At 48.7% G+C, this 27,700-nt stretch overlaps 1 protein-coding gene across 1 annotated transcript in view; it reads left to right on the top strand.

Moving 5' to 3' along the window:
* The window catches only part of LOC144160994 (venom factor-like), a 267,369-nt gene that overhangs the window by 168,455 nt on the left and 71,214 nt on the right, over positions 1-27,700 (top strand). Inside the window, exons 29-35 of the mRNA XM_077692061.1 lie at positions 1,574-1,732; positions 8,870-8,980; positions 12,799-12,856; positions 15,633-15,678; positions 16,785-16,872; positions 23,932-24,106; positions 26,458-26,559. Coding sequence (XP_077548187.1) covers positions 1,574-1,732; positions 8,870-8,980; positions 12,799-12,856; positions 15,633-15,678; positions 16,785-16,872; positions 23,932-24,106; positions 26,458-26,559 — 739 coding nt within the window. The remainder of the gene's footprint in view (positions 1-1,573; positions 1,733-8,869; positions 8,981-12,798; positions 12,857-15,632; positions 15,679-16,784; positions 16,873-23,931; positions 24,107-26,457; positions 26,560-27,700) is intronic.

Genomic DNA, 27,700 nt, shown 5'->3' with positions numbered 1-27,700 from the left:
TTGGTCGCTCCAGACGGAATGAAAACATTTCACCCTTCCTTCACCACCTCGCTTGCATTGCTGGACATACTATAAAATGGAAATGGATACCTGGCCACTGTGGTATTATTGGAAATCAAAAAGCCGATGAAGCGGCCCGTATGGGCCTTAACCACCGGAAATACCGCAAAATGTACTTTACAAAAAACGAGGCTTCTACCATGGCCCATCGCTTTGCAGTAACTGATCGAAACCGGCTATGGTGCAACTAACCGAATAACGGAGTATTTTTGCACGTTATTGATCCTGAATTGACATCAAGTCCTCCAAGACAGTTCCCTCGTAGGCTGGAGACATTGTATCATCACCTACGACTGAACTCGGCCTACAACAACAGTTACCTTTTAAAGACGATAGTCTGTCTTGGGCTCCTTAAACCCAGAAATTTTGATCTGTCTGTATATCTGTATGTCTGTCCGTCTGTCTGTCTGTGACTCGATTCAGCCACCCGGCCAAAGCAAAACAATGCCTGCGCATTAGTCTTATATAGTCACAGCTAAATCTACCGTCTATGTCTAGTGTTCATACTTGTCAACATTGTTGAAGAAGAACAAGACATTACGCAAATATGAGACAGCAAATCAATACAGAAATTATATTTGCATTGTTCCTTTATAAAAAAAATCAAACATGCTTGCTTTTGCGAAATTAAATACTTCATCAACTGCAGAAAAATAATTCACTCCGCCGTCGCCTGCTGTCGCCCGCGCCACTATAGCTTCTTGCGCCATTTTAAGAAATCAACCGGCAACAGTTACGCAGGGTTCCACTAGATAGGTTCCACGTTCTGCTTGCAACGCACGTGGAGTAGGGAAACGCGGTTCTATAAACGTTGAAGTAGGGCGCCTCGATTAACGCGCGTCTCCGCAGTACGGCAGCGTTCGCATCGAGACACTCGGTTTGGAGTAGTGGAACGCGGGAAATTTAAAATGATTTAAGCAAACCTTTGGCGTCTTTACCTTGGGAGGAGCGAGACGCAAGAGGAACAACATGAGAGGTGAGTGGGAAAGCGAAGGGAGGCATTTACTTCGCAAAAGCCGATAAAGACTATCGTCTTTTGACGACATTTGCAACGAAAGGAGCAGATACGCGGCCAATTTTTTCGCCTCGGACTGACGACCAACCCGTATTGCGATAACTGTTCTTCAGTAGAAACCGTTGAACATATTTTATTAAAATGTGTGACCTACTTGGCACCAAGATCCCGTTTTTTTTTTAAGATATTGAACGCCTAGATCAAGGGCCGGTAACTTTGAAGACCATCCTAGGAATATGGACGTGGCCCTCAAAACAGCGTCAGGCTCTAAAAAGTTTGTTTTCTTATTTGAAGGACATTGGCCACATTTCGAAATTGTGAATTCTGTGACACAATCTACAAATACTCAAGCATTTAGGCGGTTGCAAACGCCGGCAAAACTCTCTGCTTTTTTCAATAAAGAGCCTTCTCTCTCTCTCACTCTCTCTCTCGCCGAAAGCCGGAGCGCTAATCGGGGAAAGTGGGCAGTTAATGCTTGAACGGCGCCGTGGTTCGCAGGACACGGTGGTGGCGCTGCAAGCGCTGGCCAAGTACGCTGTCTACGCCCGAGACGCCGGCGTCGATCTGACTTGCGAGGTGACGCTGAGTGGCGACAAGAACTTCAACCGCACGCTGCGTATCCGGCGGGACAACGCCGGCGTCAAGAACCGGATACAGGTAACAAGCACTTGGTCCTGGGAACAGCGCTCTGTAGCTAGAGAAAATTACGAAGTACTGTTATCAAAAAAGTTAATATCTACTCTATCAACCAAGCGGAAACGTTTGCCATGTTGACGCTGCCCGGCCCGCCCCTGCCCGCCGTTGTCGCTGGAGCTGTGCTTCACGCAGTAGACAGTTCTGGTTTCACGAACGAGAAGCTTCGCGCGCATAGAGCTTCCACGCATGGCGGATGCGCATGCGCAGAACGCGAAGGGTCGGGTCTCGCGGACGTACATGAGGTTAGAATTTGTACGTTACGGTCTTTGCGTTGCTTCCGTACGTATTGTTAAGTACTTTGTTGAGTACTGCAAATTACTTTATTCGTCCGAGGTTTACATGACTGGCGGTGCACAAGATGGAGACCGTGCCGAGAGAGTTGGCGGGGAAAAACACGGTCGCGTGATTGTCTCCCGAAAGGTGCCCACCGGGGACGTGGCGCCACCCATCATAGCACTGGGGAACTCACGCGTGTAGTTGCGCGAATTTAAATACGCGGCGGCACCTGTCCACTTTGGAATCTCAGACACAACACTTTTACCCCCTTAGAAGGATGCCTTGTACCATGTAGGCTGTCGTCTAATCCGTGCTGGACGTTTTGGTGTGCCAGATTCCGGTTGACGTGATGATGGCTTCGCTAGTGTGTTTCCCGTTGGATTACTGTCCATGCCCCATGTGAGTGTCGCTGAGGCTTGTCTGTCCAGGGTCACTTCCCCGGCACGCTTCCTGAGCTGGTTCAGATGGCGTCTTACCGTTCTTCCTGCACACTGCACAAGCCAGGATCGGTGACCCATCCTCTTAACCAGAGTTCCTTCTGTCCAGTCGGGCCCCCTGCTGGCTTTGCTGAACTGCCTGACCCATACTGCTTCTCCTTCAACGAGTGTACGGCTTTGGGGTAGCTCAGCTTGTGTCATCTCTTGTCCTTCAGATGCGTTGACTAGGTCCAACTGGCTTGGTAGCTCCCTCCCAAACATAGCCTTAGCGGGTGTTATGCCTGTCGACTGATGCACAGTGGTATGCTGCCTGAACAGAAAACGCGACAAGCGAACGTTGAGCGAACCGGACGGTTCTCTTCCGAGCGCCCTCTTCAGTTCTCCTACATAACGTTCTGCTTGCCCATTCGTAGCAGGGTGGTATGGGGCTGACGTTACACTCCGAATGCCGTTTCTTTTGTAGAAGCCTTGTATCTCCGAAGACACAAACGCAGTCCCATTGTCCGACACAACTTTACGCGGTATGCCGAACGTGGCGAACAGAGAACGCAGCACACTGATGACTGCTGTCGATGTCGGGCTGTTCACTGGTCGCACCTCCAACCACTTGGTGAAAGCGTCGACGACGACCAAAAAGGTATGTCCCTCCACCGGACCAGCGAAGTCCACATGCAAGGTGTGCCATGGTGTCGTCGGCTGCGTCCAAATTGGAACTGGAGCCTTCTTGGGATCGCTCTGGGTGCGCTGGCACTGCTTACATGACTTGACAGTTGTTTCAATCTCGGCGTCCAAGCCAGGCCACCAAAGGTAACTGCGCGCACAAGCCTTCATGGCTACAATTCCACGATGTCCCGCGTGAACCAAGGACATGGCCTGTTCTCGAGCTGCCGCAGGTATGACAACTCTTGAGCCCCAGCTAATGCATCCTCGATGGATAGCAAGTTCGGTAGCTCTTCTTCGGTATGGAGTGAACCTGTCTCCCTGTAATCGCTGCACGGTGCCATTCTGTACTGCTGAAAAGACTTCCGCAAGAATGGGGTCCTCTTGAGTGAGTGTGGATACAACGTCAGCTGTCAACGGTGGTCGCGGTAACGCCTCAAACATTAGGATGTCTCCAGGTGGGTTAGGTTCTTCAATGCGGTCTGGCAGTGGAAGTCGGCTAAGCACATCCGCATTCTGGTGACGACTACCGGCGCGATACTGGAGGTTGTAGTTGTACGCTGAGAGTTTGAGGCACCACCTTTTCATCCTGGGCGAAAGCATCTCAGGTACAGGCTTTCGTGGCCCAAGAATCCCGAGTAACGGCTGGTGATCCGTCAAAAAGGTGACTTCTCGGCCCACAATGTACTTGTGGAAATGATTGGCTGCAAAGACTACAGCAAGTCCTTCCCGGTCGAGTTGCGCGTAGTTACGCTCAGCGGAACCCAATGTCCGGGATGCGAATGCAATTGGTGCCTCTCTGCCTTGACTGTCCAGCTGAGCAAGCACGGCACCTACGCCATAAGGCGAAGCATCACATGAAATTAAGAGGGGCTTGCTTTCATCATAGTGTGCCAAGACAGCCCTCGACAAAAGGCACTGTTTGAGCTCATCAAATGCCTTTTGATGCCGCTGCTCCCATTTCCAAGTTTTGTCCTTCGCCAGCAGCTCGTACAGTGTTGACGCCACTGTAGCGCGGCGCTCCAGGAAGCGGTCATAGAAGGCCAGCATGCCCAGAAAAGACTGCAGTGTTTGCTTACTTGTGGGTGCTGGTGCCTTCACGATGGCCTCAACCTTGTCATCTGACGTGTGGATCCCTGCTGCATCAATCTTGTGACCAAGAAACTTGACTTCAGCCACACCAAACTGACACTTGGATTTGCACAGTCGAAGGTTTGCCTGGGCCAGTCGCTCCAGAACTGCCGCAAGACGGTCTTTGTGCTCTTTCGCTGTTGCTCCACTCACTATGATATCGTCCAGGTAAACACATACTCCTGGCAAGCCGCTCAAGGTTGTCTCCATAAAGCGCTGGAAAATTGCTGGAGCAGCTGAAACGCCAAATGGAAGCCTGTTAACTTTGTACAGACCCTTCGTGGTGTTGACTGTGAGAATCTGTGCTGTCTCTGGACTGACGTGAAGTTGAGTGTAAGCTTGGGCCAAGTCCAAGGTGCTGAAAACTTGCCCTCCCTTCAAAGTGCTAAACACTTCCTCTGTTGTAGGCAAGGGGTATGCAGTCTTCTTCGCAGCCTCATTTACGGTACAGCGGTAGTCACCGCAGGCACGCAAGCTTCCGTCTTTTTTCCGTACCCATACTAGTGGTGTAGCCCAGTCTGAGTGTTGGACAGGCTCCCAAATACCGTCTTCTACGTACTTGTCAATCTGCGCCTCCGATGATGCGCGCATGGCAAAGGGCACAGGCCGTGCCTTGAAGAACTTGGGGCTTGCCCCCTCCTTCAGTTCCAGATTTACTAGTGGGCCTCTGTGTCCCGTGGTGTCTTCACAAAAAACGTCATCATACTTCCGTAGCAGCTTCGTCTAAATGCCTTCGTCCGTTGTCTGGTGAATGCCGTGAAGCTCGATGCCCAGCTTGTCAAACCAGTTGCGTCCCAACAAGCTGCATCCTGTGCCTTGGACAACAAGAAGTGGTAGTTGACAAGTCGCGTTCTTGTGAACAACATTAACTGTCGCTGTTCCAATGACTTGGAGTTGCTGACCTGACCAGGTGCGTAGATGAATGTCGTCCTGCTGCAGTGTAGGTGCGTGCGTTGGCCACACAGTTTGAAAAGTGTCTTTGCTAACCATGGTACACGCTGCACCGGAGTCAACCTCAAAAGTCACTGGTTTGCCATGCACTGTAAGCTTCAGGGTGAACTTCGGGGTGTTGAACCCGTCTGCCACTGTACAGAGATCATGCAGCGTTGAAACGTCTGGTTTGGTTTGCTCCGTCACGTTGGCAGTCTGTGAAGTTCCTAAGGAAATGCTGCGCTAGTACGTCTTTTTCTCAGCCTTCTTCCTTGAGATACAAGCCTTAACAATGTGGCCTTGCTTCCGGCAGTAATTGCACGTTGTTTTGATGAACTTACATGTCTTGGGACTGTGGGATCCATCGCAGCGCCAACAGCGTTGTCCTTGAGAATGCGCCTTGGAGTTCGTAGCGCTGTCGCTGGCGTGCGCTGCTGCCTTGTTGACTTCCGCGTGATCAGTTTTTATCTTTTGTTGTTGCTGGACGGCGCTTTCCGCTCGAATAGCGAAATCGTAGGCCTTTGTAAACGTGAGCTCCTTCTCTGCGAACAGTCGCTGCTGAAGGTTCTCGTCGCGGAGACCACACACAAAGCGATCCCGCAACATTACATCTAACGGCAGAAGCGTTGGATTGTAGTCCGTAGCTCCCTGCTGTGTTGATGCCGCTCCACCAGCTTGCGTCGCCGGGGGTGCTGTTGCCGTCGGCAGCGTGCCGAAATTGCAGCTCGTAGCTAACTTGCGTAGTGCCGCAACGTAGTCGTTCACCGACTCGCCTGGAAGCTGATCCCGCCTTTGAAACATGGCACGACTGTAGACCTCCGACGGGCGAGGGTCGTAGTGCGCCTGAAGTGCAGCCACGATCTCGGCATAGCTCACTCGGTCCGGCGTCTTCGGTTGAAGTAGCGCACAAACCACGTCGTAAATGTGAGCACCGCACAGTGTAAGCAAATGTGCACGTTGCTTGACAGGGTCGGTCACATCGTTGGCCTCGAAGAAGAATTGTAGTCGGCCGAACCACGATGACCAGTTGGAGCCCGTGAACTCCTCTAAACGTGACGAAAAATCATGCTGGCGGCCAGCCATGACTTACTGGATGCACTGGGGGTTTCCCTGCCGCGGGTGATCCGCCTCGTCGCCAATGTTAAGTACTTTGTTGAGTACTGCAAATTACTTTATTCGTCCGAGGTTTACATGACTGGCGGTGCACAAGATGGAGACCGTGCCGAGAGAGTTGGCGGGGAAAAACACGGTCACGTGATTGTCTCCCGAAAGGTGCCCACCGGGGACGTGGCGCCACCCATCGTAGCACTGGGGAACTCACGCGTGTAGTTGCGCGAATTTAAATCCGCGGCGGCACCTGTCCACTTTGGAATCTCAGACACAACACGTATACAGTTGACCAATATGGCGGCGCCCTGCCCACCCGCTTCGCAGCGATAAGAGCTTCGTTGCGAATCCCTAGGTGCAATACCATCTTTTAAGCTGTTGATTTCGCCTTCAATTTGCCAATTCGTACCCTCACCAAAGCTTTCAATAGACAAAACAGCCTTTTTTTTTCAGATAGAAGGGCGATTTTTTAGCTGTTAAACCTGACGAAGTGGGGGTTGTCGCCATAGCAACGGGCGCGGCTATTGGCGAAGAGAGCGCGCATCCCGGCGCCCTATACGCGCGGGTACGTGCGTGTAACTATAAGGGTTCCAAACTACATGCGCGTGGGCTTTCAACGATTGCGTACGTGAACTCTGTGCGCACGTAGAACTAAAACTGTCTTGTAGCTCGCTGCGCGCCCGGTCTGCTGCGAGGGAGACTCTGTTTAGCTCCTTCCGATGCGCCGTTCACCCTACCAGTGTCGGCAGGTGCGACAGCACAGCGACGTCATCTATCAAACCATTTAATTTCGTTTCCTCACTTCCAGCTTCCTTCCAACGCGGTTTTATAGCGCATGCACGCGGGGTTTCGCAGGAGGAGATTTCAGCGAGCACAGGAACGCCAGATTTACATTGCCCAAGCCATGTAACAAGTGACGGCGTACAGCAAAAAATCTATGTCATACTATGTATCTCCTTATTTTGTATTTTCACGGCACATCTTCTACGTGGCTAAGACAGTGAGCGTTTTAAATACTCAGGAACAGGCCAAGAATGGAACGCGTATGGAGGAGATCATATTTAATCATGGCCGGAGGTCTGAAAATTCCAGAATGGCAACATGGGGTGTTCAGACTAGTCAATGTGCGAGTACTGGCTACTTTAAATATTCCACAAGAAGCGATGAGTCACGTCGTTGAGCTTGTTCTGTGGTTCTGGACTGTTAATGAGACAACCCTTCCAAGTGTGGGTGCATATGTTGCTTTAAAACGCTGTTGGAAACGTTATGTATGTTTTAATCCTGTGAACGCTTGGTGGCAAAGTGCTAGTGTAGCTTACTGTACCGTTCTTTTCCGCCAGAAAGTCTTTCCAGCCTAAGGTTGTTCCGCGTGGTGGAATATCTCGTTGTACTTCTTTCGGGCCTACACTTTAGCTAACGCATAGAGCTAAAGAAATCATTTTTTGCTGCATACTGCTGGATTCGCTCACTCAGTTTGATAAAGTCGGAGATTCATTTATAAAGTTCATTTTGCATCTTATTGCAAAAAAAAAAAGGGGCGCAACCGCTAACTTAGCAGACACGACCGTGTGGATGCATCCTAACGCAAACAGGTAAGATGATTTCCGGCACCGGGACCCTGCGAGTGTGTCAGCTCTCCGTCCGTGCCATTGTCAGAACAAGAAATGGAGGTTCCGAAATTTAGTGTTTCGGAATAGGCACAACATATTTATGAACACGAATTTTCTTGAGCTATTCCTGTCCAAGGAGGAGGAGGAGGAGGAGGAATGCCTTTAATGATAAAGAGGAGCCAGCCTAGCAGCGAGCTTGTCTTGCTACTCCATGAGAACATGGGGGGGCCGACAACGAGCGAAGACACAAAAACGCATACAAACACTATAAAAAACGCAGATAAGCAGACAAACTGACAGACGCAGGAACAGGCACACAGCACACGCACAGTAGTAAAGTTAAGGAAAGCGTTTACAGAGTTTCGTTGAGGCCGGCGTCACGGAGAACTGACACCAAGGCCCTTGTGTTCCGTGCTGCCACGGCATAGACCGATGACGTCGCAAAGCTTCGGTAGTGCATCAGCTGGCAGTCCCAAAGTTGTCTTCATGGTTAGCCGGGGAGTGTCAAGACGGTGGCACTCACACACAGTCCATGTTCTGTGTTCTCAGCAACTCGGAGCGTCTTGTGCAAGTTGCGGCCAGTAAAAGCTACATTAGTGTGAATGCGGTGGATAACCGCTTCGTCGCGCTTTCCGAGGCCACACTGCACTCGGTAATTTCAGGCGGGTTCAATTCTGCGCAATCGAGGATAATTTTTTAATCTGTTCGTCCATACTAATGGATGTAACTGACGCGCGACGGAGAACACAATCGTCGCGGCATCGCGTCGAGAAAATGGAATCGGGATGATGGCGCTAGGCTGGTTGTGGGCCGCGCAGGCTGTTTCGTCGGCTTCCGTTCTTTGTCATGTCAGCCATACTTGCGACAATTTTCTCTGCACTAATGGAAGCATTCCTTCTTTTTTCTGGCACAATTGTACGTCTAACTCTGACGGGTTGCCTTTTCAGATTCCCGATGACGACAACAAGGTTTTTGTCAGCGTCCGAGGAAGTGGAACAGCAGTGATGTACTTCGTTCGGGAGTACCAGGCCCCCGTCGACGCGGAGTCCTTATGCAAGGTATACTATAAAACGTAATCTTGATCGCTTTTCTTCGCTAGCCAGGCCAGAATCTTTATTGGAAGTTAAGATTTAAGGTAGGAATGATGTCAAGTGACAACTTCAAATGCGTGTTTGAACACGCGCACACATTTATGGATGACAGTATAAATGAGAAGAAATTGTACCCGATAACATTTAGTAGCATCAAATGTGACCGCTGCAATTTAAGCCAACCTCGAGCCATTACGTCTAAAGGTCTTGAAATCCCAATGCTCGTGAAGATCCCAATCGTTTCTCGCGTTTTTGTTACCACCCACAGCTATTCGTACACGAGGCTCTTTCTCGTTCGGCGTGGCAGACATTTCCATTTTCTAAACGTCGATAACATCTTGGCATGTTCTCGATTGTGCTGCGCATTTGCAGCAACAGAACCGGTGCTAGCACATCCCGGTGACAAAATAGCTGCTTCCAAGTCAAAGCAGTTGAAAAGATCTGCCCGCGTTACTGTTACTCCATGCAACGGCCGCCAACCGCATAGTTGTTACCACAATGGTATCTACGTTTTAGTGCCTGCGTTTATTGCGACAATGCTGCCCCAAATGAGTCACTGCTTACGTCATAAAGCGGGGAATGGATATTTTCCTCTATATGACGTAAGATATTTGTCGCGTCTTTTTTTGTTACAAAAAAACGTCTGTCCGGGCTGAAAAAGAGCTTCGCGAGTTGCCAAACGGCCATTGCTTCGAACTGAAAAAGGTTATGTGTTATCTGTACGGCCCCTTTACGGAGAAAATAGAGTGAGATTTTGAGAGTTCTCGTTATGAACCTCTACCGGTATATTCGAACTCGCGTAGTTATCGGTAACTGCATCTGTCGTGCCAAGCTTCTCTCTGCCGGTCAACCTCTCTCGCTCCTCCCACGATAAGCACGGTGGAGGTTTGGTCAAGACAATTCAATTTTCGCGCTTTCCTCTTCTCCCGCACCATCGGTTGAAATATCCGTTACTGTTGGATTCTGAATGGCTTCTCACTATCTAAACTGCAGCGTAAGCCCTTGTGTTTTTTATGAACAACGCGTTCGTTTTTATTTTCGAAGGCAAAAATCAAGCTCTCACCTGTTTTAATTAAAAGCGCATTGCGTTATTATTGGTTATGTACGTGCCTAATGTTTTGTTTTTGCTCAACATTGTTGACAAGTAGAAAGTGGGACACCAGATTTAGTGGCTTGAAAGGGTTTCGCCAATATAAACTCGTTCGGAAGTTTTGTGAGTTTTGAACAGGTGGTTGACTTTAGGAACCTTAAGTGCACAAAAAACATGGACACAGGAGGAACAACAAGCGCGTGTAATTGTAACCTTCTCTGTATCTCCTGTCTTTTTACCGATTCAATAAAATTCAGTTGGAAGTAGCGCCGGTCCATGTCCGTATTTTTCGTGCGCTTGAGATGAACCTTGAAGATGAACTTCGTAAGATGAACCAACTAGTCTAGTCCACTTATAACAATATCCAAGTGCCAAGGAAATATCATCGTTATAACCGATAATTGTTATAAGCGGGTTGCGAAATAAAAATGCGGAACAGAGCTCAAAACATTTTATTCGCATGCCAGCAAGGTCGTATTACTACTAAATTGCGGAAAAGAAGCCACAGTCGGCCACCTTTGTTTGCCGCGTGTGAAGCTAGCGTAAATCTCTTCCAAGAGCGTCTATCTATAGGGGCTTCACCCACCTGAGGTAAATGTCCTTGGTGGAAACAAAGTCCCCGAGGGACTGTCACGCATTGTCACGCATTGGGTCTCCTACGAAGAGATTACCTGAGTAGGCTGCGCAACCGCGTCATTAGAGTCGTCACTGCTGCGCTTTTGGTGCACAATATAACCGTATTCAATCGTTATATCCGATATCGTAGCACTGGAACATTGTAATAAGCGGTTTATTTTACCATAGAAAGAATACAAAAGTTGACGCTGCCATAGCTGTTCATCGTTATATCCGATATTTCGTTATAAACAGTATCGTTATAAGTGGACCCGACTGTAGCCCGAACGCAAGCCCTTTTTGAGGGGCACAGCGACACATCAAATCTTTCGAGTTTAGATCGCGCAAGTAAGACTATCGTCTGAAAGAATCCCGTTGATTCAAACAGTACGCTTCGCGCCTGACACCTCAAACTACGCGCCGCTCCGTCTGGCCAGAAAGGCCTCGAGAATCGCATCAACTGCCTAGAGTTCAAACGATAAGAACTAGAGAGGAATCTGGAGCTGCGATCGTCTTCCGCGATGGACGTGATGAGTGGTTGTGGATTCGGATTGGCACTGGACGGCTTCCCGAAAAGTATTATAAGTCAGATCGTGCAGCCAGTTTTGTTTTCGTCGTGGTCCTGCATGAACGCCTTTGCCTATGCGGGTGTTGGAAGAAACGTTCAAAAATATGTTGCTGCTTGACCTGAATGGCACACGCGCACTGACGCCGCCCTGAGTGGAAATGTTTATGGCCAGTGTTGCGAATCGAGTGGGTTACCAACTCATTGCCGGCATTGCGAGCACGAAAACACAAATGACGGTACTGTATGCGGCGAAGTTGGCTGCAAATTGGGAGTTTCGGCGCTGCTCATTCGGCAGAGCAATGCATTTTCGAAGCTGACGAAGGTTGCGAACTGCTCGGGAGAGCCACACTTTCCGCGCGAACGGCGGCTCCTCCTACGGCGTAGACCTGCCCTTCAGGCATGTCTACGCCGTCAGGTTAGAAGAATTTCTCTGAAGGTTTAGTTTTTTTTAGGAGCACAAAGCTTTTCTTGATATTAAAGACCACAAGCACCCAAATTTTTACAAATATGTTTTAAAGGATTCCGCGTCCCGCTGTAATTGGCGGCAAATGGCAAACTTATTCCGCAAACCTCCTCGGCTCCGCGTCAGCTTTTTATTTAAACGCGCCGTTTCGTTTCGTACAAAACTAATTTTTGCTCACTAACTTTCTTCTTCGGCAAGTAATTTGAAAACAGCGAACCGCGCAATAACGGTTTTTTATATAAAAAGCACAATTAGCGCAGCCATAGGCCCGTTTCGATTCTCCGCAATCCGGTTCCATGACTACCCACCTTTCCAACCGAAGCGTAAGCGCCGCCTCGGAGTTCGGTTAACAGTTGCGCCAGTTTCTCCTCTAGTTATTATAGTACGAAACTCTATGTTCAGGACAGAAAAAGAATGTAAAATCGGTTGAAACCCATATGAAACCGAAACCACCACGGCAGGCGTTTTGGCGGACGTGACTACGCCGATGTGAAGGCGAGTGCAGCGGCGTGCGTGGTGCGCTGAGAGGTGAGCATGTTATTTCTCGGGTCAGACTACAAGCGACACGACTGAGGAAGAAAGCGTAGCGCTAGTGCGGCCGTTCGCTCGGAATCTGTGGCCGGATTGAATGCCGCCCGTATCTCATCTTACTCAGGTTTAAAATAGGCAAAGAGGGGGGCTTTTTGCTCCATTCGCTCGTGAGGGAGAAAAATGAGGGTTGCCAAAACGCATGCGGCAACTACGGGCTTTTTTAACGCATCGAAGTCCTAATATTCTTACCACTTCCCACTTCCATAAGTTGGAACTTTCGTTAACGTAAACTGAGATGACCTCCCCTTGCGCTTCGAATTCACGAGATTTTACTCTAATGCACATGATCGCCGGAATGTTTACTGTTAACAGGGGAGATTCCCAGTGCTCAGCGCGACTGTGAGCAATAGGAAGATTCGATTTTTGTTTTAGCGACTCTTTTCGAAATGTGAGTGAAATGACCCTGAAATGCCTTCGTCGTTTTTTTTTTTGTTTTTTTTCGTCCTCCTTACGAACAGTTTCAGCTGAGTATCAACTTCACGGTGCAGCAAATTGACATAGATGCCGCCACCAAAGGTGAGCGCGAAAAATCGACCGTTTGTGCTTGTGGACGTGGCATTTGTTCAGCTTTATTCCACGTGCCGGGCTTGCCAGCACGACGTGTCTTTAGTTTTCCCAGCGGCGTGCGTTGTCCTGGTGTCCTTTGTGGGCTGTGCTTGTCCTAAGCCGGACATGGTTGCCGGAAAATGTGCAGAAATACACCACAGGATTCAGTGCCCCTAACAATCAGGACAGAAAGTTGTACTCAGTGGAAAATCGAGAGACAGGGAGAGCGCGACAAAAATCTTTATTTAGAAAACTGGTCTAGCGACGCGGAGGACCGAAGGGACCACCACAGCTCGCGAGGTGATCAGTACTTGAATGGACCGGAGCTGCCCAGGGCCTGCTTCCAGTGGAGTAGGGATGGGAGTCAGCAGGATATTCACCCAGGAAGTGACGTAGAGCATCCAGCTGACCGCACTCGGGGCAGTGGGGCGTGCGGAATTGATGTGGATGCGTATGTATTAGTTGAGTGTGATGAGGGACCGTGTGTGCTTGTAGTATCCGCCGCATTTGGGCAGCCTCGGCGGATAGGTGTGGGTGTGGGGGTGGGAGAGTACGGCGGAGGAGGCGGTAACGAAGGATCGTTTCTCTCAAAGTAAGCAGATGTTCGGTTGTGTCGTCCTCGGGAGGCCCGGGAAGTAAGAGTTGGAGCATGTGCGTTTGCTGCCCCGTCAGCAGCACTTATGCTGATGTGGGCCGGGGTGCCTACCACCTGCACGGGGTCGGTCGGAGGACGCCTTCGATAAAGTGTCGGATGGCCTGCTGTGATTCTGACAGGATAGTGACTGGGGTGGGCTGCAAGGGCAATGGCCGCTCCCTCCGCCATAGTTGTACATGAGGGGTCGGGCCGCTGATGCGATAAACGCAACGGCAGAGACTGGTTTGTGCGACCATTTCGCTGCATCGACATACAGGGCGTGTTTGGCAGGGGTCTTGCACGAGGGACTTGCACGAGCTGCTCGGCGGTTAGCGTGGAATATGGGGTGCACGTGTCGGGGAAGCGGTTTGATGCGGATGAGGTCTCGGATGTTGGCAGGAATGGTTTTGGGGTATGTGGGTGTTGTGAGGGGTGTACGCCCGTGGGTGTGGTGGAGAGTGGTGAGTTCGGCTGTCCGGTGGGCCTCAACAAGTTCAGGGGTGGTGTTATGGATGCTTAGTGACGTTAGACGCTGTGTACGAGCGCCCGGGGAGAGAGGAGCAGGAGCGCGCGATATGTTTTCCGGAGCATGGCATCAGGGCGTGTTCTTCAGTGTTAATGATACGCATGTAGGGGAGTTTGTAATGTATGCGGCTGTCCCGAAAGCTGTGAACTAAACGTAGTCGGTCTAGCTGCGTTAAGCCGCGATGGCGGTTGGCAACGCGCTCGATAAGGGATAGTTTGGGCTGTGCATTTCTTTATGTATTTGAATGTGTGGAGCATAGGTCTGTGAAGACCGTTTCCCAACCCCGCTCGTACGGGGTGGGGAAGTGGTCTTTCGAAAATCGAACAGCTCGAAGGCCCTACATGTGGTTCCATTGGTGTGGTTTATCTGCTCTTGAGAGTTGTAATTCGTGTTGCGCGACCTCGAAACCGTTTTCTCGCCATCAAAGAGTGTTGATCAGGGGGCATTAGTTGACCGAGAGTTTAGAAGCGAAGTTGGTGTCTTTCTATTTTGTTTCGTGTTATAATAGTTTAGAAGAACTCGTTGTTGGCCGAGTTGGTGCATCTTGGTGAATTGTGCTCGTCCCGTCCTTCCTGTGTAAAGCCCGTGTGTATTCACCAACATGTCATGGTAGATTTGACTTTTTCACGAACAAGCCCTTGCCGGAACGTGTTGCGCTCCACACCTTCTATTAACACCGTAACTTTCGCTGCCAGATTTAGGTTTAAAAAGGAGATGGGCGGGGGGGTAACCGCAAGGAATTGCCTAGTAAACTGGCGGAAATGTGTTAATTTGGCTCTAAACATTGTGGAGCTTGAAAGGTGGCGCCACGTAGCGCCAAAGCGGGACACTTCCGTAGGTGTGCGCACCAACTCCATCAGTATCAATGCGTGCATGAAAATAGGAATAAAGGTATAGTAATGAGTGCACATTGTTGTTGCTGCAGAAGGTCTTAAGCAGCCCTTTTCATCTTACGTGGAGCTCAAAGCGTGATGCTGCACGGCTCACTGTGATGGTTGCTAGCACGCCCTTTGGTAGAACACGTGCCTGGCACATCTGAAAATTCTGATATCGAAAGTTTTACGGCGCTACCAGCAAAACCGTTACGGGATAAGGTATTTGAAGTGGCGCCCTTTTATTTGGAATATACTCGACAAAAATCGTTTGTCTGCCCCTTTGAGCCTCTATCTCAGTTTTTCTGAAGTTCTGTTTGGTGCTTAAAACTAAATATTGAGATTGAATGCCAACTATCCCGTATCTGCTGATTAAATTACTGTCATCTTCTGAAATATTTTCTCGTTAATGTGTGCCAGCGGAGGGCCCCTCTCCCTGTATACGGGCCAGTCTTTTTCTGTGTTGATGGTCCTTACCGGAATGTAGGTATGTGCAAAAGTTCTGCCTCATGCCACATTCTCTTGGGCCACAATTGGGGCTGCTGACACACATTTTCCTCGACCCTGATGGCGCCGTATGCGCGCCCGCGCCGTTCGCTCACTTTCCGCACACAGCGCCGACACTGCCCACGCGACCACCTCTGTGACTGCGCCCAGTGTTTGCGCCGAATTTCAGGAATAATTCTCTAACACTTGTTTTATCCCTTCCCTCAGGCTCCCCGAAGCTCAAAGAGACGCACAAGATGAAAGTTTGCGCAAGGTGAGCTGAAAAGATGTGGTATTCAATAACCGTTTCAAACAACGCGGTTCATCCACAACGAGCGCTGAAACGACGACCGAACGCGCGCTCGTGCTGCCGCACGACGGCACACGCAGCGCGGTGATGGGTGTACGCGATTCCAAGAGCGAAGCGAATGCGAAGGTGCGGGAAAGGATGTCATGTGCAAGTCCGCAAGGCGAATCATCAGCGCCCACTTTCTTGTTTCGACGTGCCGCCAGTTTTCAGCGGGGAGGGGCGAGTGGATGCGATCCGACCAAGGAACTGGTCTTGTTTTAATATCTTGAAATACTCTGAAATCTTGGGCAATGACAGCGTTTGTGGTACCTGGTTCCTTCTTTTAAAGGAGCCGTAAAGACAAAATACACCATTGTTCTGTCTGAAGAAACTAGCCTTTGGTTATTTACTGGGCTCCATTATCGTTGCGACAGACGTTCTTTTTTAAACCGCGAGAACGCAAGAACTGCCGAAGAACTGCTGAAAAACTAAAATAACAACACACTATTTGAAAAAAAAAAGATGTTTCGGCCCAAAAATGCAAAAAGCTACCACGCGTGATTAGTCCTCTTGGCGGCACTCCAATTTAAATGTAAGAGTAAAAGTTCCTGTAGATGGCGCCAACATTGGAAGGCGGCAAACGGAATTAACTTGAGCAAGACTCCACCGTGCTTATCGTGGGAAGAGCGGGAAGGAAGGAGAAGAGCATGAGAGGAGGGTGTGGGAGAGAAGGGAGGAATTTATTTATGTGGTCGGAGCGGGAGAAGACTTTCCTCTTTCAGCGACATTTGAATTTGAATTGGATATGAATTTATTTCATTTTGTGTTACAACAAGAATGTGTGCAATACAAGATTTCCGAAGGAGATCCCAGAGTCAGAGACTGAAGTCCTTCTTGTAGAGCAGTGAGCAGACAGGCAGACAGACAGGCTGAGTGGTGCGACGCCTCGGTCACGGAGCCGCCGCACGCAGGTCCCTTCCGTCTACGCCGACGTGTGCAAGGCTTCCCTGCTCACCACTGATCTAAATAAGCCCCTCACCGTCGGGGGTTTAGTTCTCACTGTTTTTTGGCATTTTGTTTTATTGTTGCAGGTCTCTGGTTTCAAACATATCAGGAATGGCCATTCTGGACGTGGGCCTTCTCACTGGCTTCACTCCTGTGAAACAACATTTGCAAAAGGTTCACTTCCTTGTTCCTATATTACTATATGATATTGATTGTACACCCCCATAGTAAGGTAGTATTTATTCGGTGTGTAAAAAACAGACAAGCGGAATTCTCTCAAAGAAAAGCACGGTTTACAATAATGGAAGGTGTTTGGAATTGCAAGGTGAATTGCACGGTGCCATACGGAATGCTGGAATGTGTGTGTGCGCGCGCGCGCGCGTGTGTGTGTGTGTGGGGGGGGGGTTGTGTGCGTGTGTGTGAGTGTGTGCGTGTGTGTTCTTTTTACTACGAGGATACTTTAAAAAGCTAGCCCAGCTCACTGGCGAACGCTGATGTCAACAGCGAAGCTGCTTTAGAAATGTGGTCGTCTGCCTACTGATTTTACAGGACCAATTCACCGTTAGCGAGGGAATATTTTAGGCTACAGAACGGAGATGAAAACTGAAATTTCCAGACATGTACTAACTAATGACAGAGGGCAAAAAGTTAACGCTGGTGGGTGGACGCAGTAACAAAACTCCGGCAGAGTGGCGTACCCATGAGTGTGGGAATCCGACTGGCTGTGCAGCAGCAGGCCTACGTTACGTTTACGGATGCCACTGGTGCCAAGACCTATAGGCTCCCTCAGTGGATAGGTCTCATTTACCGCTCTGGCACGTGTTTCTAAATAAAATGCTTGCAATCAAGTAATGTTAAATAAGGAGGGCACTCACGCCGCGGTTCTAGTGGCCGTTTGAGTTTGCAATCACACACTCAATGATTCGCTGATTCTGAAGGGCCAATTCTTCTCGCTTCATATTCGTTTGAGTTATCAACTCTTGTATACGGGCCACACGGCTGTCTACCTCCATCAGTGACGGGGGCGCGTAGACTTTTTTAAAGACGATAGTCTTTCTTGATATACTTAAACCCAGAAATTTTGGTCTGTATGTCTGTCTGTCTGTCTGTCTGTCTGTCTGTCCGTCTGTCTGTCTGTCCGTCTGTCCGTCTGTCTGTCTGTCTGTAAGTCGATTCAGCCACCCGGCCAAAGTAAAATGCTTACTGCGCAATAGTCTTATATAATCACAGCCAAATGTAAACGTCTAAGCCCGGTTTATATATTCATACTTGTCAACTTTGTTGAACAAGAACATGGCATTACGCAAATATAAGACAGGAAATTGGTACACAAGGGATATTTACAGTGTTCCTTTATTTAAAAATTTGTGGGTGCTGGGTTTTTCGATAAAATGATACAGTCAAACCCGGCTATAACGAACCCGGATAGAGCGAATTATGCTATATATCGAACAAAAATATTTCAGTTACGGAAATACATGGGAAACATATTCCTTATAACGAAGTTCACATCCGATATATCGAACTTTGCGCGCCGAACATGGCCGCCGAAATTCACGGTCTCGGAGCGGCGATTGGGATGCGGATTGGCCGCGACCGCAAAGCAAGAATTGCGACTGAGACATTGCGCCTCGCACGGACGACGTGACGCCAGACACTGTCCGTAACTGTTTCCGACGCGCGGGACTCACGACGGAACCCACGAAGTCAGCGAGTCCGGACCAAGACAGCAGCATCGGTTAACTGCAGGAAGAGCTCCCCCATGTTCCCGATGATGTCTCGAGTGAAAGCCGCCCGACGCTTATAATGAAGCGCTTTCGGGAGTCGATGTGCTCGGCCAATGCGTCTTAAATTTTGGAGGACGCGGACTCGAACTGGGGTAACAATGTTTCGTGTAGAGGATGCTATGCTAGTTGAAGCCGCCAAAGGAAATTGAAAACAAAAATCACCGCTGTTTCTTTGCAAAGTAGGCAGTTCAGGCGGAAAGTAGCTTTATTACTTGCGATAAATGGGTATGGTCCTGGCTACTTTTATGTGTTCGTTTCTGCATGCGGGGATGGTGGAGTTGGGGAGGGCGAGAAGGGGGGGGGGGGCTCCCGCGGATTGCGAACTTGTAACAATAAGTTCGTTATAGGCGGGTTCGGCTATATCGAACTATTGGATATATCGAACTAATCCCAGTGCATATTGCAATTCGCTATAAACGGGTTTGACTGTATTCTACATCTACTGCAGAAAACCGCCGCCTCCTGGCGGCATATGAAAAATCACGCGGCAACAGCAACGAAAGGTTCCACTAGCTAGGTTCCACGTTATGTTGGGAACGCACGTGGAGCACGGCCACGCGGTTCTATAAACCTTGTAGTCGGCCGCCTCCATTCACGCGCGTATCTGCCGTGCTGCAGCGTGACATCGAGGAACCCCGCCTGTAGCAGTGGAACGCGGTAAATTCAAATCGCCTTGAGCAAACCTTTAGTGTGTTTACTTTGGGATCCCGCTCACCTCCCATGCTGTTCGGAACAAGAACAGCATGAGAGGTGAGCGGGAAAGCGAAAGGGGCATTACCTTGGCAAATGCCCACAAAGACTATCGTCTTGTGACGACATTTGCAGCGAAAGGAGCAGATACGCGGCCAATTTTTATGAATTCAGAATTCATGAGCATCATCACTTGTCGAGCTCTTAAAGCATGTGTCGGGCTGCGTATGGTGGCCGCTGGTGGCGATGGTGGCCGCCGTTATGGCGGCGACCACGGCCCCCCGGGCGAAAGCTTGAACCTCTTTGTCTGGTCAGCGCAACGCCTCCTCCCACTGCTCACACATGGTTATTGCTGGATGCGGGTCTCTAGGGCATCCACTCGTAAAGTTCTCCAGGGTTCTGGGGGATTGGGAAGCAGTACAGTTAAGTGAAGGGGGTAACCGCTGGGTGGACTGTGTGTTTTGGCGGGATTGGGACCTGTGTTCCTCTGTAAAAGATGACATCTGTGTTCGCGATTGATGCGTGCCGAGGTGTACATAGAGGTATGGCGTGGCAATTTTATTGTATGTGGTCATCTGGTCTCAAGCGGATCGGGCGCCGTGCTACGGAAGCGGGCTAGCTCCGGCTCGAATGGCGAATTACCGAGCCTTACGGTGGGAATCTTCATTCCCCTCAAGCCAGTATGCGCCATAGTCCAGGTGATTTAAACGGGGTTCGTTGGGGACGTTACAGACGTGTGAGTGCCTGGCGCGAAATAAAACCGAGATTAAAGTTTGAACTGCAGTTTTAGGATCGGTGATGATTGTGGAATGGGTCGGCTTTAGCGTTAGCATTAATGCTACTGCCGCCTCTTATCGCCTGAGAGCTCCCGATGACTGACTTGTCATCACTGGCGAATATCCCTTAGGGGGTACGTGACAAGGGGGTTGGTATTAATGAGGCGGTTTTTTTTATCTCGAAATGAACCGAACCCACGAACTGAAACTGAGTCAGATAAAACTGCAGGGACAAGAAAAACTCGGCAACGTTCCCCTAAAAGAGAGGTGGGAAGAAAATAGGTGAGATAACGCCCTGCAAACGTGTACGCAGGTCGTAGTTCGTATCGAAAATGAGCCAGATCCTGCTGCTTCATTGACCAAAACAATCCCAATCCATCTGCCCGATTGGAGATCGCTTTTGGCTTGACCGTTCGGTCTGTTGCGTGGGTGTTTTCAGAAGTGCTTTTTGTTTACTTTTCGGAGCTGGCTTTTAATGTATTCAGACGGAAATTAGGAGATCGGTGAAATACGTCGACGACAAAGTGAACAGAAAAAGTGAACGAAACAAAACTAAGAGATTTGAAACAATCATTTCATCTCGTCTACCCCCTCCCTACCAACGTTTATAGAACCAAGGTCCTTGGTTCTATAAACGTTGGTCCCTAGGGAGTAAATCTGGTTATATTTATTTTTTACTCCGCCATTTTAACGCTTACAAGCGCAGGCAAATCTACCCCCCCCCCCCACATCTGTGGCAGAGAGAGAGAGAGATTAGTCTTTAATGGCGAGGTTAGCCTGGCGTCTAGTTAGCTACACAAGATGTTTGAAAAAATTAAATTTAAAGTGATGATGATGACTATGATGACGATAATACGCTCAATAATATAGTCATGTTTAAAAAGTATGATCTAGTCCTACGCTTTGCAGGAAAGAGAATAGAGCTTTTGTCGCTCGAGATGCTCGTTTAGAGTTACACAAAGGGCCTAACACGTCACTTTGAGTTAGTCCTCCAGGAGCGGAAGGCCCAAGAACACTGAAAGGAACGTCCTAGTTGTTCAATACCGCGTACATTCACATAGCACGTGGTTCAAGTCCTCGCGCACGCCACAAAGAGTGCAGATGGGGGAAGCGGCCAGTTTCATCTTGAAGCTAAAGTAACTTGTATAAGCGAAATTTAGCCGCACGTGCTGAAGAACCGCTTCGTCATGCTTGGACAGCCCGTCAGGCATCCTAAAGGTCCCGTGCGGGTCTATGAAGAGAAGCTGCGCGTAATTTTGCAGTCCAACGGCCCACATAGATCGCTGAAAACTCTAGGCAGCCCTGGACGCCAGAGCAGAAGCAGCTCGTCTGGAGAACGGTATCGGTATCACTCGCCCGTGCAGGTCATGCGCGATCGATGCCGCAGTGTCCACCTTGGGGTTGCCAGTTATACCGCAGTGGCCAGGAATCCATTGAAGCTCCACATGATGGTGTGCCTTTAGAGCTTGTAAGTTCAATGCATTAATGTCGAAAAGAAGCTGATCTTTCGGGTATGGTTTTTAGCACTGATGGGCCGCCCGAGAATCCGTGAAGATTGCCCACTGACGTGCTGGCTGCTCGATGATGTAGGCGAGAGCAGCACGCAGAGCGGCAAGTTCGGTAACTGTGGCTAAACGTTGCGCTGAAGGTGATACGGGAGAACGGAAGCCAGATTCCTATAGCGTATGAGGTAGCTATCACAAATCCATGTGAGCATAGATGGGTGCGAACCCGGTCTTTTTGGGAGAGAAGATCCAAGGCGAAGAACTTTATGGCAGAGGTTGGGTATCCTCTTTGCGGGTAATGCTGGGAACTCCAGTTGTAATGTGCAGACGCGGGTACATCCAAGGCGGTTGTAGAGACGGAGGAGGATGCTGGTAATGCAGAGGCAGAAGGTCTCGCACTTCAGTGGCTGAGCTGAGTGCTAATGGGTGATCTTACTGTCGTGCTACAAATCGCAGTTGAGGGCGAAGGAGCTCCTGCGCGCTAAGAGCAAGTGGTGCCAGCCGTCGACCCTCCACCATAGTTCCCACTGCGGATGTGGCCTTCGGAACTCCAATGCACGCCCTAAGGACCTGCGCTTGCATACTTTGCAGGACTCTCGCATTTTTGAGAGGGGGAGAAGTACAGGAAGGCTGTAGCGTAACGATCCTACGCACAGGATATTATACAGCCGAAGAAGAGACGGGACTGCGCATGCGCCGGCGTTAAGAGATATCATGCGGAAGATGCTGGCGAAGGGCGAAAGCTTGTCTTTTATAAGGCGAACGTGTTTTGACCAAGTCAAGAGACATGTCAAATATCACACCCCAAAAACCTGTGGTGCGGAACATAGGGGATAGTGCAGCCTGCAGTGGTGAGTCCATAATTTGAGATATAAAGCTGCGTGAAATCAATGGCAGCGCACTTGCCAGCTGATATATCTAGGCATCTGGTTCCGCGAAACGCCGCAATGGAATTGATTGCCCGTTGCAGTCTCGCACGCAGTACCCGCCTGTTGCGTCCAGCGCTCCATATTCAGATGTTATTCGCATACAAGGATATTTCCACGGACTGCGGTAAACACTTCTCTATGCCCATCATAGTGATGTTAAAGAGCGTCGGACTGAGGACACCACCCCGTGGAACACCACAAGTCACTCTGTATAGCGGTGTGTCATCGCTGTCCGCTGACATGTGGGTGCATCTATCTGTTAAATAGTCAGATCCATGCATGCATGAGACCCCCCAAGGCCTGAAGACTCAAGGCCGAGCATGTAGCTTCATAGTACACGCAGTCGTACGCTTATCAAGGAACACAGCGATAGTAATGTTCCGCTGTGTTTTGGCTTGTTTTCTGCCATTAGCAAGGGCTATGGCATCGTCAACGCCACTACGTCCCTTGCGGAAGCCAGACATCTGTAGCGGGTATACATTGCGAGTGGCAAGACCCCAGTAGGAGCTATAACATTAAGGCGAGGCGGACAATAGGAGCAGCCTTCCTGTGAAGCGTTTCGGAAATTCATGGCAAGGCAATACAGAGCTTGCTTACTTCGTGAGGGTCTTAGGCGTGCCCAAGAAGAAGACCCTCAGGAAGAATCCCAAAAGAACTGCCAATGCTGCGAACAGGACTCACCTTCTCTTCAAGTTCTACTTGTGCTGTTCTTGAAGCCCTGCTGCATGCTTTTACCGCCAAAGCCCCATCGCACCATTCTCGAAAGTCAACTCAAATAAAGGTTTCATGAAAGTGCAGGACCAACTTGAGTGTTTCGAATTAATAGGCGCCAAATACAAATTTATCATCCCAATGTTCCTCCTAACACTTTCCCTAGCTGACATGTAAACATCCTATAATAGCTTTGGAAGCGTTGCATTTAGGTCCGGTAACCAACTACACCGTTTTTTTTTTTCATTTTCAAATTCGCTTAAGGTAGATTTGGGTCATTTCTAAAAAAAAGTCCCCATATGTTAATGTAGTCAAATTTGGATGGGTAAATCTTCCGTAAACTTCTAGCGGCTGCTTCCATCGCCATTTGCCAGCCCCCTGAGCTGGACATTAAACCTGCATTCATCCTTAATTTTAAGTGACCTTGACGTTAAGACAAACGGCGTTCCGAGCGACGTCATACTCATTGCACGTCAAGTTACGGCACCGGTTGACTCCGTTAGACTTAAAAGCGTGATGTTAAGGCTAACACTAGGCCTCCGCATGCCCTCATCTTAAGTCACGTGACACGCCACAGCCAGTGAGACCGTAAGGCCGGTGCATAGGACCATTCGCAGCCCATAGGCATTTTTATTAATAAAGCACCTTTCTAGCCATTCAGGTAACGAATGTGAAATTATATGACAGGATCTAGCTACTCACGGAGATCGCCGGGTTTTTGCCCCGATTGCGCTGAGTAATGCGTGAGTGATGCTCACGCCTTGAAACCGTCGCGGGACGTCCAGCAGAAAGCTTCAGCCACGTCATCTCCGCGTTTCGCTTTTTTTTTGTTCAGATGGTAGACGACAAGCGGGTGGACTCGTTCGATTTGAGCCAGCGCCGCGTGGTCTTCTACCTGCCGACCATTCCATCGGACGTCGACGTGTGCGTCGACTTCAGCCTGCGCCAGGACTTTGCCGTCGGCAGGCTTCAGTCGGCCAGCGTCAAGGCATACGCCTACTACGATCCCCGTGAGATGCATTGAACGAACCCCGAAACACTTCGATTGTTCTGTTTTTGTTTTATGCAATGATTCTAAGACGTGCTCATCGAGAGCATCCTGCCCTGTAGATTCAATAGCCACAAAACAATCGAGCCAAATATTACGGCTCCATCCTCATCATTTAACCTAAGAACTAGCTGGAAAGATTTTTCCTCTTCGCACAGTACTTCAGTGTATGGGAGTCGTTCGCGTTGTTCAGTGGTTTCACACAAGCCATACTGCGTTTTCCCTTCAGTTGTAATAACAAGCGCATTGAACAGCCATTGTAAAAAATCGCTACAAGAGTCAGTCAGAAACTAGATATCTGCGACGGCGCGCCAATGAAGCGGCTTCGAGTTCCTTTATGCACGAAGGAAGGACTGAAAGCATTATAGGCGCCGCTGAGGGGTTCCTTTAAGTCGATTCCCTTAAGGTAGACACACCTGCAGCACCATTTTACTTTTCAGCATTTTCTTTTTACTTTTTATAGAATATAAAAGGGACGGGCCACCGAGTTTGTCGTGCATATGTTCTCTAGCTCATATGAAAGCCAGCGTTATATATAGTCGGGTAACAGCACGCAATTTATAAACAAATCGGTGGAAATAATTTTAATTTGACAGAAAACATTCCGAAATCTCAAGGTCGTAGTGTAGAAGTTAGACACTACAATACGTGTCCCGGTCACGTGACCTGCATACTTTGCAGCTACTGAAACTGGTAAAACGTTTATTAAGGCATTGAAAACCTTTTATCACAAGTATAAGGTCAAATTGCATATCCATTGTTAAACATTCTTTGGAAAAATTAAAAGACACGCCGCCTGCCGGCGCTGGGTTGCTCTCAGTGGCCATGCCCAGAATCATGAAGGAAAGCCCAGAATCAACGGCAGCGCTCAGTAAACAGGCCCAGTGAAGAAGCTTTGGCGATTCTGCCTGAGTCAGAGGCGTTTGTTCTGTCGAAATATTCGTTTTCAGTTTCAAAAAACGCCAACGGCAGCTTAAAACAAAAAAGGACGAGCCCAGAGAGAACCGAACGGCCTATCTCCTACAACATGAAGCTGGCATTCTACCTATCGTCCATCCCAGCAGATGGCGCCTTCGTGCAAAATAGACTAGTGATGAAAAAAATACACGAAGGAATAAGAAAGCCTACAATTCACAATTTATTTAGCTGGGGGCAAGTGTTTAAATACCGCTTTTCATCTCGCATACAGATGTTGCCGCAGTACTGTATGTCATGTTTGTCAGCATTATTTTTGGGAGGACACGTACGGCTTGTAGATCTACAAATTTCGACTTAAAGAGTTCTAGGGCGTGATCAGCAAAACCGTTTCTCGTTAAGGTGTTTTAAGGGATTCTATTTCATTTGGGGTAGAGAACACATACACGACAAAAATCAGTTGTCTGTCCCTGTAATACGCGTTGACTGTAGTACCAGTCCGTATCCTTCGGGTTTCTTATCTTCCGGGTGCTGTTTTCCCAAAAAAATCAACGTATTAAAGAAAAAATAAACCTTAACTAGCCAATGAACTCCTTAGCGGATAAAGAATAAATGTAAAAATACCTGAATATTGAGGAAAAAACCGCGTTGTTATGTTTCGAATTACTTGAAGAGGAGGTCTTACCTGGAGGCTTTCGGCAGAGATTTTTTTATCGACTGCAGACGCAGGTATACTGTATTTACATGAGTGAAATGTTCATTGCAATAAAGCAAATATGCCAGGCCAAAATAATTTCAACCGTATCGGACTTCTGTTCATTGAGAAGATTGCGGCTTTGTTCAGTAACAATGATACCAATATTAACGCGAGATTCAAGTATTCTACATATTAGGAGAAGCTTGATGCAGCGGCCACATAGCAACCCCTTTTCGCCGGGCCGATCCTGATGACGTCGCATGTTCTTGTGCAATCGTATGTTCGAGTGCCTGCGCCTGACCACAATTAGTGCCAAGCAACATGACTACGATCGCAGTGGGGCCACTAGTTCCGTTTGAACGTAGCAATTGGATACTAACCGGCACACTAATGCAATGATAACTCTGTTTTGAATGTACCCCCTTTTTCCTCAGGGCTGACACCGTATAGTACGACATCTGAAAAATTTTCACTGTTTCTTACTTCATTTTCGGTTAACAAAGCGTGTTCTAAGGATTGTATAGACTTAAGCGAAGTCCACTTCTGTACGAACTAGGTTTTACGGCCCGTTAAGCCTTCGTGCTTTCTTCTGAATCTCTGCCTTTTGTTTCTTTAGTGCTTATCCCCGCGTAGGGAGAGCTCAGCTTTACATATAAAATGTCTACATGGCATTACTAACGTTCTGCCCATTTTCGTTCCAGTTGTCTCCTGCACAAAGTTTTATTCACCGGACAAAACAAGCCCGTTGCTGAAGATAGACTGTACTCGGGCTGATAACTCGGATGTGTGCACGTGCCTGGAAGGTCAGTTGCTGCTGATCATACCGCGTTCCTTAATTTCTGTATAGCTTTGTTCACCGTCATGCCGAAACAGCGAGCCTTTCTTCCGGATGCCTAACATAGGCGAGGTTCTTAAGGTTGACTTGCAGCACAGGGCTCGTAACCACATATAGAACATGTTAAATTCAAGTTGAAGTTCAAGTTCAAGTTTTTTTTATTTACATCGTGAAGATGTGGGTTGGCTCGCTGATTCCGTGGCTCCCTGAAAATTTAAGGAATATAATTTGCTCTGTTGTTATAGTCTGATTTAGGAACTATGTTTAAACATGACGGTTTAGATTGGCGCCTTTGAAAAGTTTTTCTTGTTTTAAGCAAAAGGATCATCAAATTTAATACATTTAATACTCCTAACAATTTAATATGCTTTAATGCGGTGAGCAAATCGCTTTTTGATTGCTGAAGAGAATGTACTTTTAAATGACGCAGGTAAATTCCGTGGCCCGGTTAACAGATTTCTTTTTGAAATGGTGTGTGTTTCCACTATTCGGTGCCGCGTGCTGTCAATGTCTCGTATACAATAGAAAAAAGTACAAGCAGTGCTGAATAACAAGATGAAGTAAACAAAAGATGAATATGTAAAAGCTGCCAGAATTTTAAAAAATTCATAAATATAGAGCATTCCAGTGTTGGGCAAAACAGTGTTGGGAGAAAAGAAGGGTGGGTGGGAGAGGGCTCCTATTAAATACAATGTGTAAAGGGGTTTATTGGTGCTCAGGAAAGCTAAACATAGAGGAAGCAATGAGGGATGATGATGCCGAGCCAGCTGAACCTCTTCTTCAGAAGCTCCTTCTGATGATGATAGATGAGGGGTGCCAAAAGCATGGCAGTGATGATGATCCGCGATGGTGCACGGCAATGGCGTTGTAGGGGAATGTCCTGTCGTTGCCACTACAAAAATTTGAAATACGCGGAAACAAATAAACGCACGGACATGTTCTGGAAACTTTCCAGTTCCCTTGTACGAAAGGTCAATAAATAGCCGGACGTGACCAGACCGTTCTAATTTAAATACACCCGCCGTGGTGGCTCAGTGGCTAAGGCGTTGTGCTGCTGAGCACGAGGACGCGGGTTCGATTCTCGGCCGCGGCGGCCGCTTTTCTGCCGG

This window comes from Haemaphysalis longicornis, unplaced genomic scaffold (genome assembly GCF_048455015.1).
Source record: "Haemaphysalis longicornis isolate Haplotype H1 unplaced genomic scaffold, Haemaphysalis longicornis Haplotype H1 scaffold_11, whole genome shotgun sequence".
NCBI lineage: Eukaryota > Metazoa > Arthropoda > Arachnida > Ixodida > Ixodidae > Haemaphysalis > Haemaphysalis longicornis.
The sequence above is the reverse complement of the archived record's forward strand: the minus strand, read 5'-3'. Positions and strand labels throughout refer to the sequence as shown.